Source organism: Sphaerodactylus townsendi, linkage group LG05 (assembly GCF_021028975.2).
Source record: "Sphaerodactylus townsendi isolate TG3544 linkage group LG05, MPM_Stown_v2.3, whole genome shotgun sequence".
In the NCBI taxonomy this organism is placed as follows: Eukaryota; Metazoa; Chordata; class Lepidosauria; order Squamata; family Sphaerodactylidae; genus Sphaerodactylus; species Sphaerodactylus townsendi.
The window spans coordinates 78,636,020-78,647,786 of record NC_059429.1 but is presented as its reverse complement, the minus strand read 5'-3'; the positions used below and the strand labels follow the sequence as shown (position 1 = coordinate 78,647,786).

Sequence of the window (11,767 nt, the reverse complement as noted above, 5' to 3'; positions counted from 1 at the left end):
GTTGAAACAACCACCACTGGAGGTTGGATAAACTATGAATCCCCCTAAAGTATGGGCCTAGTACCAGGGATTGAAGGGCACATACTCTCCTAGAACTCTTGTCCTTCCTTGCTGTATATGCTCACCCCAGCACCAGGGCAGCTGCCAGAAGGAGCGCAAGTGGGCTATAGCGGGATGGAGGGTGGGTTGGCTTGGCTCTCCTTTCTCCATAGCCATCTTGTTTTTCTCTGGCAATCTCACTCTCTTCCTGGAACTGCTGTATCTCATGGTGGGGAAAAGCTGAGAAGGCCAAGAGCAAAGTAAAGGGTGCACAAATTCAAAAGTGGTGGAGAGAGACTATCCAGTATTTCCAGAGGTATATTATTGTATGTTAAATTATTGCATGTGTGGGTGTTGCAGAGTGTTGCACAGGGCACATGGTTGTCATGTGGCTCTTTTGACTGATAAGTGTAAATGTGGCACTCTGTAAGCTCTAGAGTGAGTACCACTGGCCTAATCCAAAATGCATATGTGGCTTTTCCTGTGTGACTTTTCAAGAAAACTTTTGTTGGAAGCATTTGAACTCTTCTGATGCCTAGCATCCTAGAATTCATATATCATTACAACTGGAAATAATATTTTTGCCTTTAAGGGTAAATCATTACATGTGGCTTGTGGTATATGTTTAAAGCTACCAGTATGTGTGGGAGGAAAAATTGCCCATTAAGTATCAAGTCAGGCAGAAAGCCACAGTGAGCCAACCTAAGGCATATTTTCTAAGTACGGTATACAGAACTAACAGAAAGTTGAATAATTTGGAAAATAAAAGGTAGACTACAAGTGGTGAGAGGTAAGCTGGTGTACTCAGCTACCAGTCATTTGAAAGTTGCTTTGTTTGTGATGCAGTGGTAGGCACAGGATAGGACTGTAATGCAAAATAGCAACATTATGCATGCAAACAATCGACAAACTGATCTTATGCATGCTTAACTAGAAGTTCTGCAGGATCTGCATACAAAAGTACAAAAGACTGCAGCCTTGCAAGTGATCCTCTGAAATTATGGAATTACATCTTAGAATCAAGCTATAAATCTACTAGGTTTTATCTTGTTTTAATGTCTTCTATAGTGATTTGCTGTTCCTCCACTAGGTGACACCTCCAATCTGCCCAGCTGTCAATCAGTAATCAGCATTCCTCCATTTTTCACCTCTATTTTTCATTTTTCTAGGTAATGGCAAATGATTGGAAGGCGACAGCTTTCACTGAGTGGCAGTAATGGAAAGTGGTGCTTGTTGATACTTCATCTGTTACTCACTTTATTTGTGCTTCTTCCTTAGGGCCGTCAAACCTCCAGGTGGGGCCTGTAGATTTCCCAGAATTGCAACTGATCTCTATACAACAAAGATCAGATCCCCTGCAGGAAATGGCTGCTTTGGAGGATAGACAGTATGGCATTATACCCCCCTGAAGGCCTTCCCCTTCCCAAATCACACTCTCCCCAAGTTCCATCCTTACATCTCCAGGCATTACCCAACATGAGTTGGCAACTCTGTTGAACATTAACTCCTATGCTAAGGGTGGGATTGCTGGGTGCCCTTTTCTTCACAGATAGGAGGAAGCATTCCATCCCAGTTTAGCTTGCCTTTGACATGCTATCATGGGCCAAACAACACATTTATTTATGGGTCTGTCCTCTGTCCACCCCAGACCAGACCAATGTTGAAAAGTAACTCCTAGATTCACAGGGGCTGACCCTGAGATGGAAGAGCTTAAAAACACACTGCAAAAGATAAAATAAAAATCATATAGCCATGATCCATTAAATTATCTAAAATTAACAAATGTAACTGAGTGCTGTGGCTTCTCATATTGGGTCGTTCTCTTTTTCTGCTGCCTCCAACCTTTCCTAGCATTATTATCTTTTCCAGTGACTCATCTTCTCAAAACGTACCATGGTCTCTGTTTAGGAATTTTACCTTCTAGGGAACGTTCAGGCTTCAGTTGATCTAGGACCCACGTTATCCATAAAACTCCTCCAGTACCACATTTTAAATGAACCTGCTTTTTTAATTGTTAAACTTTCACAACCATAAATAGTAATGGAGAACACAATGGAATGAATCAACTTCATTTTGGCCACCAGTGACACATCCTTAGGCTGAATAATCTTTTCCAGCTCCTTCATAGCTGCCCTTTCTAGTCTCAATCGCCTTCTGATTTCTTGTCAGCAGCCTCCCTTTTGGTTGATAATGGAGCCAAGGAATAGAAAGTCTGGAGCAATTTCATTTTTCCTCATTGTGGCCACTTTAGGAGGCTTTTTAAAAAATCTCCGCGGTCTATAGAAACATCAGATTGAGCATTATCTGTGTTCTGCTGGCGCTGCCTGAAACAATCATGCCGCTTCCCTAGGAAACAAGCCACCATAGAGAGTAGGTCAGTCGGAAATGGATTGGCACTGTCTAGTTGTTCCGGTGCCGCGCTGGCCGTGGGTTTATTCTGGGCGATGCGGTGAGGGGGCTTAGGCTGCGCCTCGCGGGTTGCCGGGATGGCCAACGGTGAGCTGGGCGTAGGCTGGCTTGGTTTCCCGGCGGGACCTTTGCGTTTGTAGCAGAGGTCTCTGCAGCCCCATTAAATACCCCCTCCCTGTTGCTCTTCCATGGACTGGCTCCTCCGGAGGGCCCACCCAGTGCCCCAGGTGGGTGGCGAAACTGGTAGGGGGGATATGGCACCGCAGTGACTCTCTTTCTTCGCCTTCCTTGCAGTGTATTCTTTGGACGGGCTCTTGGTGTTCGGGCTGCTTTTCGTCTGCACCTGCGCCTACTTCCGGAAAGTCCCTCGGCTGAAAGCCTGGCTGTTGTCGGAGAAGAGAGGGGTCTGGGGGGTATTTTACAAAGGTACGAATCTTGCACTCAAGCAGGGGCAAACGGCCCTCAGAGGTCTTTAAAAAATGCCCGGAAACAATGAGGTTCAGGGGCTTCCACGGAGGACGGGGAGCATTTACAACAACGGGAGGCTTAGCTGGAAACTTTCACAGGTGTCAGAGCATTCCTACCTAGAAATGCAGTAGAGGAGAGAACGTTGTGGCGTGTGAAATGATGTTAAAGCTTTGGAGAACTGAGGCCCCTTCCGCACATGGCAGAATAATACACTTTCAATTCACTTTCAGTGCACTTCTCAGCTGGATTTTACTGTGCGGAAAGGAAAATCCACTTGTAAACAATTGTGAAAGAGGATTGAAAGTGCATTATTCTGCAGGTGTGGAAGGGGCCTGAGAGAGGTGAATTAGTCTACTATATTTTCCCAGTGTGACTTTGGGTTATATCGTTTCAACCAGTTTAAGTGCACCAGAGATCTTTAATTTAATTGTTTGGGGCGGGGGTGCCTAATTTTCCATACGATCATACTGCTCTGCCTGAAAGCAGTGTAGTTATTTCTGAACCTGATGCAAGCCTAAGAGAATGATTGTAGTGTTAGAGATGTTTTTACTTACACCATTGTGAAAACTAAGTTGTGACATTTCTTCCTACAAACTATTAAGGAACTAATTTCTCTGTAGTGTCCCATTTCTGGAAGGTGAAAATAAATTAGAACCTGGAGTGACTTACAGAGTGTGTAAATAAGCCCTTAATCTTTCCTCTGGATTTTCAAATAAACCTTCTTTAAAGCTTTACTGTGGGTCTGAGTCTGCCAGCGTACTTAACTCTGCTTTGTTTGCTGAACTTCAGACATAAAAGCTTTTTGGTGTATTGTTTGGGATCTGGTAACTAATTACTAGTGTTAGGAGGAAAACAAAAAAACAAATGCAAGAATTCTTGTACTGGTTCTTGCTTTTGAATGTTAACTCTCTAATTTCCGTATGCTTCACTGTAGAAGTAAGATATAAGACTGTATCAAGCACTTTAGGGGATATCCACTGATGTTCTTGGCATCTCAAATGCATTCCATTACAGAACTATGTTCAGACCTAGAGAGCCAGTGCCTTTGTAAGGCAAAATCTATCACCAATTGCTGCTATAAGCTATGGTAATAGCGATTGGTGAGATTTGGGTCCTGTTTAGTTAACCAGCTTCTTGGTAGAGGAAATCCTCACCCCTGGGCTTTCTAAAATACAGCAAAGTAAGTGCATATTAACTTTTGGTTCTTGTGCTGATTCTCTGAATATTCAGAACAGATATCTTGATCAAACTGCAATAACACTTCCTGTTTTTTTCTCCTGTTAGTACAATGATGGTTTTGTCAAATTTTAGATAGAATTTATATTTTTAAGTCTACAACTGTAGGCATGGTATGTGTTTGATGCACACTTAGAACTGCCTGTTTGTTTGTAGTTTGAGTCGTGTATTTATTACAGTAAAACAGTAAGTACAGTGTTTTACCTGTTAGTCACAAAAATGGTGTCAATGAATATGTGTTCTGTGTCATCTGTTACAAGTAATATCTTTTGGTTTTACAGCGGCAGTGATTGGAACCAGACTCCATGCAGCAGTGGCAATATCCTGCATTGTCATGGCTTTTTATGTTCTCTTCATAAAATGACTACCAGCACCTCAGATGGACGCTGTTTGAACAAAAATGCTAAAAAGGACATATGTCTTTTGCATCAGAAGACAAAATTTCTTAGAGAAACTTACAGAGCATTCTGCACATATGTCAAGAGGAAATTCCCCTGTGACCAAGCTTTGTTTGAGACCAAGAGAGTGGCTTTTCTAACAGTAGCTCTCCTGTATTCTTCTTGTAGTGCTCAAACATTGTCAGCAAAGATTGTTTCAGTGCAGATTATTAAAATCAATATTATAATGTGCATAAGGAAAATGTCACATTTGTGTTGCTAATCAAAATACATAAGGTAATTGTGTCAAATAGAAATGGATAAGGCTTTTCCAGATTCTGGCACGGTGTGGAAGGGTTAATGTTCCTGGTGTATCAAAAAGAATTGCTTTCAGTCAAACAACATAATGTGAGGAGCAAAGGAAAATGTAGAGTTACTTTTGTTAACAACTCTTTAACGAATGCACTTTTGAGGCTTGGAGCTCAAACTGTCCTGAAATTAGTGACTAGATGTGGTATATGAGCTAGTGACAGCATGAAAACTTTTTGCACAGTTTAGAGATGGGCAAATGTGCCATTTATCCATAAAAAAAGAGTTCTGAAGTACAAGAAAACAACAAATACGCTGTTAGATGATATATTTGTGTGCCCCTTGAAATAGCTGTCAGCGCCTATTACAAATGGTTAAGAAGAGAAGCTGCACATTCTGTGGAGTTAAGGTAGCCATTAAGAGTTGCTGATTCAAACATAGCCACAGTTGTTGTGTGTTGGGGAAAAATGGGGACATGTGCTGTTACATAATAGATGTTAAAATATTTTGAGTCACATTTAAAGATTATAACTTGTATATCTGGGACAGTGTACAAACTTTAAAGACTCATGTTTGCTTTCTGTGTCACTTTTAATGGTTTGGTTCTCTCTCCCTAAAATTTAATTGTAGGAACTAATCTCCTACAGTAGAAGTTGTATGTTTAACTTGTACATTTACAATGCTGAAAATGCTTGAAAGATACAAGTTTACAGATGATTTCAGGATAGAGGCCTAATTTATTTTCTTTTAATCCATTGTATTTACAATACCAGTTCGTTCTGAAAAGACTGTCGATTTCTTTTTTCAATTTTGTATCTTTTTATCACAGACCAAGAACTGTCATCAATTACATGTCTTTAAATCAGAAACAAATATGCTGGAGCCCTGACCTGGCTTCTGGGGCATTCCAGCTATATATGTTTGAATAAATCTGCTTTATTTTGTCCCCCTTGCCCTATATTTAGTGAATTACAGGACTCCTTCCTTTTTTCATGTGTGTGATTCTTGCTGGGAGATTAGAGATAGAATTAGTTTTGCAAACTCAATTTAATACGGAAGCATGCAGGAAATTGTGAAGTGTGGCTATAGAAGGTATATGAATTATTTTTTCTCCTTTTATTTCAATGTAGGTTTCACAATAAGTAATTCTCAGCATAGCCCCATCTGTGGATGCCTAAAGACAGATCTTCCTACAAACCTGAAAAAGCCCTAAATCTGCAGGAAAATTTGAAATTAGAGAGGATTGGGGGAGGGGTTAAAACACTCTAAAATAGATGCAGTGCTTGTAGCTTTAAGAAAAAAATGCCCCCATTGGTTATTGCTAGGCAACCACAACAGTATTGCTAGCCTTCAAACCTTGGCTTTTGTCAGTGAAATGTGGAGAACATGGCCTTATCCAAGGCTTTTTGGCCTTTACTATGAATCCGTTCGAGTTTCTTATTAAGTTCAGGGAGATTTGCGTTCAAATTCTGACTCCCATGAGAGTTAACTGGGTGACTTTGAGCTAGTCACTCATTCTCAGCCTTACAAGATTGTCACGAGAAGAGAAGAATGATGTAAGATGTTCCATTCCCCATTGTGGAGAAAGTCAGGATATAAATGAAGTAGTATAGGTGAAGATGGGAGGCAGGTAAAAGGTAAGTTGGTGGGTGGATGACAGGAAGAGAATGAAGCAGGGAAAGTTGAGGGTATGGGAGCTGCCAGAAGAAGAGAAAAAGGAAATAGTTGAGGGGAGGGTATGCAGAGGAAAGTGAAGTGTTTCCTGCAGGGCCCTTGTAGTTTCCACATTACAGACAGGCCACGCTCAGCCAGCAATGCACAACTGGGCCCAGCCTGGCAACATGCAGTGTCCAAGTCCTCAGGTTTCTCTGGGGACAGGCTGCCAGGGGGAATGAAAATGAGATTCTCCCTGCAGGTTCCCTGAAAATAAAACCTACCCCGAAAATAAGCCCTAGCATGATTTTTTGGAGGATGCTTGAAATATGAGCCGTACTCCAAAAATAAGCCCTAGTTACAGATTCCCTGACACAACTGATCTGGTCACATGGAGGGAAAAAGACATCCCCTGAAAATAAGCCCTAACGCTTCTTTTGGAGCAAAAATTAATATAAGACCCTGTCTTATTTTCAGGGAAACGTGGGTAGTTATTTCAGAGCAATACAGAAGAAATGTGTCCATAACAACCTTTCATACTACTGTCCAGAACATTTTTTCTCCATCTTAGACAACTACTACAAATAAGACAGCATTTTTTTTACAATGCTGATAAATTCTCTGATTTGTCAACAAAAACAATCAGCTTCAGTCATTGGGATAAAATATTGGACTTTCTGTCTTCATAGAGGTGACTATTCAAAGGATGTGATTGGATAGATATCTAACATCTTCAAGAGTAACAATTCAATTAGTACAAGGCATAGGAAAACCTTTTATAATGTCACATCTACCTTCTCTCGCTCTCCTATAATGCTATATTTCTCTTGAGAGGCTTGAAAATCAAAGGAGCGTCTAAGAGCTTATTTAAAAATCCAAAAAAAAAAAAGACAGACATACTTGCATATGAGCCCTTGTGGAGAGGGAGGCATATAAATAGAATACATCATAATAACAATAATAAAGGAATTACATGGTACAGAATAATTAGAATTAAAAAAACAATTTGCTTAACAGGAGTAGCATGTGTCTCAATGTACTTATAGTAGAAAAAGTGAAAAAATTTCTAGCAGGCTGGTTATTGTATTTGATATTTATAAATTACTGCCATTCAGAACAGCGGTATAAACCACAACCCACTTGTTTTTACATTCCCGTCATAATGCCACATGCTGTAATTTTTTAACTGTAGCATTGATACTGTTTACTTGCCTTTCTTTCCAATAGGGACCCAAAGTAGTTTAATTTGATATGAAAAAAGTGACAAATTTATCTGAAGACTTCCCATTCTGGCCAGTCAGTCTCGTAACATAAAAGCAAAGCTAAACCAGTGGCATTCAGAGGAACCATGCAGTTGCAAGTACGTCTAATCCAATCAGGACCTTTGTAACGGTACTTACTACTGGACTAATGAACTCATTGCATCTGAAGAAGGGGATTGTATTCCTCAGAACCTTGCAAAGGAACAAAATGTTCTTAGTGGTTAAAGTTCTACAGAACTGGTATTTTTTGCTGCAACAAATAGTCCCTTTCTGGAATTTATTGCTGCTGAAAAGCAGGTGAAAGCCCTGAGATGTGACCTGTGTTCATAAAAGAAGAAATAAGTTTGGAACAGGTGGGTTGAGTACACACACAAAAGTAGTACCCTCATAAATGTGGCCTGCCATGAAAAACTGGTATGTTCAAAGGCATACTTGAGAACAAAAATATGTTAAAAGAGATAATGGAAAACACTGTTTAGATAACTATTTTAGGCAGCTATTCTAAGTTCTTACATATTGCTGATTATGATGCCTCTGTCGACCGCTTACTTTAAAATAGAAAAATCTGTTAGAAGACAAGTAATAAAAAGCCACGAGATGCAATGGCATAACCTCTTCCTGTTGAACTTGTATGTGTATTCTGGGAAAGGAAATTGGGCAAGAGAAGCTGTTGGAATTTGACTCTGTATTTCAGGAGGTGAACCCAATTATCACAAATTCTTATGAAAAGGAACAAGATAATATATCATAAAAGAATTTACTTGTACTGTGCAAATCTGATAACCACATTTAGTTCATGTGAAATGATTTTGTCTTTCATGTCAAATTGCAGTAACAGTGGATTAATTTGCAGATTCATAGTAGAGTGTATGCAGATCATATTAAAAAATGAGCTGATGAGACACTTATTCAGAACAGTCACAGCTTTGGTATGGCTGATTGATTGCCAAATAAACTACTTAGCTGAAATCACCACTACATCCTATTGTTCTATTAATGAATAGGTGCCAATAGCCCTGGAACCTTAGTCCAGTGTTATTCCCGTAATGTATGCCGGCAGGAGGGGACAGGCTCAGAATACGGCTTGTATGAAGCCTATATAGTTCAATCCAGAGTTGCCTACTTTATTTATTTTATTTATTTATTGTTTCGATTTATAAACCGCCCTATCCCCTTTAAAACACGTTATACTGTTAAATAGTACTGAAAATTCTGCAGTGAACATATACCCGATGTCGCTTTCTGTTGTTTGTTTTTCCAGTAAGTAAATATAGGAGCACGAGTGCAACGAGAATTAAATTGTCTCCTCAACTGCAACAGAACCTTTTTATTTATTTGTTTTTGCACGCGAGCTTTCCCCACCCAAAGAACACACCAGACCCTATCGAACGAGATGAATCAATGACCTCACTCATATGACGTAAGCAGCCATTTCCTCGAGCTTCACTAAACCGGAAGTTGCTGGGCGGTTTTCTGCTTCTAGCTAGCTGCTAGGTCGGAGGAAAGAGGCCAAGGCGACGAGAGCTCCATAATTCCCACAATGCAATGCGCGGAGAAAGAAAAGCGGGCGTGTCTTCGGGCAGTCGCGTTCAGCAGCCAGGGAGAGCGGTTGGGGGTTGCGTGTGCGCGCGTGCGAGTGAGTGAGGCGGGTGGCGGCTTCGGGGGTGTTTGTTGGTGTTCTGTTTGGGGTCTTCTGGGCTTTGTGAAGTGAGTGGGGGCGAGTGAGTGAGTGAGAGCGCGGCGTGAATGTCCCTGAGCTTGCGACGCTTTTCTTACACATTGATCTTATTTGATCGGGCTGGGAGGGCACCGCCTCCCCCCGGCCTGAAATGAGAAAACGCCTTTGCTGTGAAGCCTTCGGGCGGTGTGCAGCGAAACTGGTTGCAGGCGGCGCTTATCCGGAGATGATGAGTTGATCAGATAGATGAGGCTGAATGATGGAGGGCGTGCCCCTTCCTCTTGGCCAGTGTGTACTGAGGCGATTCTGATCCGGTTTAAGCGTCGCAGGTCCTGCTCCAGTTCTCCTGATCTCAGTCTGATTTCTTTATGGGGTAGAAATGGGTAGTTCCTTCCTCCCCCGCGGCTTCACTGCTTTTTTGCTCACTGTTTCTGCTTGCTGCTGCAACAAAGACCTTCCACAAAAGCTTGCCGCCTCCTGACTTGGCCCTGGTAGCCTCGTAGTGGTGTAGCAGGCAAGGACACGGTAGTGCATGGCTTCCTTCTGCCGGCCTACTGCACACAGGACGAGCAGGGAATGCTGGTGTAGCACTTGGTTTGACCCTGCTGAGTCCCTGCCCCCACTTTGGGGATGTCTGGGAGCATGATGGCTGTTTCTGGGGCATTTGGGGCTTCTCACTCCAGCCTCTGCAGATTTTCACTGGTATGCAGCCAGAGCTGTGGTTCTATCTACGAAAGTCCATGTAACTTGCTAGTAAAACTTGGAATTAATGTTGGGTGTGGGTTTTTGTCTTTGTGACTAGTTAATTATTATCAGGGTATCTTAGGCCTAGTTTGTTCATGTAGGATAAGGTAGTAGAATGTCATGTGCAACTTCAGACTACAATTGGAGGATCACATTTTGGAATATTTATCTATACCTTTCCTATAAATAGAAAACCAGCATGGCAGGCAGAGGTGAATTTCTGTTATGCTAGCATGGGGTTATTTTAATTTTTTAAAAAATGCTGGCATTCATCATTTGCAATCCATTTCAGAACGTTGGTTTCTTGCATGTTTGTACCAGGCCTAGTAGTAAAACAAAGCCTTTTCATGAGGAAAACAAAACTAGGCCACCCATACAGTATCTGACAGTAAAATAGATAATTTGCCAGCTTTGAAAACAGCAACAAAAAGTACCCAGTCAATGTGTGTCTCTGCATATTTGGGGGACTTTCCAAATGTGCAAAAAAAACAAAAAAACCCCTTCAAGGTAGTCTGGGTGTATTCTAGGAAGCACAATGTTGAGAGTAGTTGCACATTTGAAAGGGGCGGCTTGGAAAACTGACCTAATCTCCTGAGGAATTACCAATCCTAGAAAGAGGGCTCAAAACATGTGAATTAAATTTCCCAGTAGTTAATTTCCATCCTCTAAAAAAATTGTATTTCAGTAATGTTAAGTAGCACTGACTAGTTATGAACTATTTCAGTGCCATGTCTGCTTTTCAACATTTTACTGCAGTGCAGAGGTTCTTTAGTGACAGTTCAAAATGGCTCCAGTGTGGCTAAGAAGATACAATAGTCTATTCTCCAAATCTGAAAATTCCTTCTCCCTGCAGTGCATTGGAGTGTGTGTATGTATGTATGTGTGTGTGTGTCAAAGGAAGGACAATGAGGCTCACTCTGTTAGAATGCTTTGGTACTTAAGGAGAAAAAAACAGGTCTGGCATGCAGGGGGAAAATTCTCCTTTGACCTGAAAGTGCATTAAATTTCAGTGACTGCATTTTCTCCATCAGGGCTCAGTTGAAATATACCCAGTGGTAATAAAATGAGTGCCTCTGACCATGTGGAGAGTACACTTTTCTAAACTACACAAAACTAGCTGAAAGTTTAGGTTCACTGAGAATTCCTTCCACTTCTGATAGCTTTAACATCTTTAAATTATTGCCCCTGGTAAACAAGAGGGAGGGCAAAAACTTTAACATTTTGCAGTCATCATCAGTAATCCAAACAGCTTGAAGCTTCCTGAAGCAGTTGAGAATCTCTTAAAAGCTCTGACTCACAAATTGAGCCTCTGAAACACCGCAAGACGTTCTGTTCTGACGGCAACAAATTAATGTTATTTCCTCCTTGGAATTGACTTTAGAAGGTAGTGAGATCAGCAATCACTGTTGTTGGATCATAGTGTTCAAATTACTTTGGCTCTGTACTAAGTTTTAAAAGCTTTGTGTTTTTTAACTTTAAAAGGTGTTTTTTAACTTAAACTCACATGCATTTTTAAGTAATAGCATAGTTTTAGATGATCTTTGATTCACAGTTAACGTTTGCTTCTTCAAATGCTTTCCATAATAGAGTTT

General features: G+C 41.0%; 1 protein-coding gene and 1 non-coding gene across 2 annotated transcripts; both read left to right on the top strand.

The window, feature by feature from the left end:
* Positions 1-2,423: 2,423 nt before the first annotated feature.
* On the top strand, positions 2,424-5,821 carry TMEM167B (transmembrane protein 167B). Its single transcript, XM_048497344.1, has 3 exons — positions 2,424-2,535; positions 2,743-2,874; positions 4,434-5,821. Exons 1-3 carry the CDS (start codon positions 2,526-2,528, stop codon positions 4,514-4,516), a joined length of 225 nt encoding a protein of 74 aa, XP_048353301.1. The 5' UTR covers positions 2,424-2,525; the 3' UTR covers positions 4,517-5,821.
* A 3,562-nt stretch (positions 5,822-9,383) lies between these two features.
* On the top strand, positions 9,384-9,746 carry LOC125434094. Its single transcript, XR_007244736.1, has one exon. It is a non-coding gene; the product is annotated as a small Cajal body-specific RNA 2 (non-coding RNA).
* The last annotated feature ends 2,021 nt before the right edge of the window (positions 9,747-11,767 follow it).

What these genes read in the sequence shown, in the direction of transcription:
- TMEM167B (XM_048497344.1), top strand. An exon ending in CTGGGGGGTATTTTACAAAG is followed by an intron (nt 2,875 to 4,433) that starts GTACGAATCTTG and finishes TTGGTTTTACAG; the next exon opens with CGGCAGTGATTGGAACCAGA.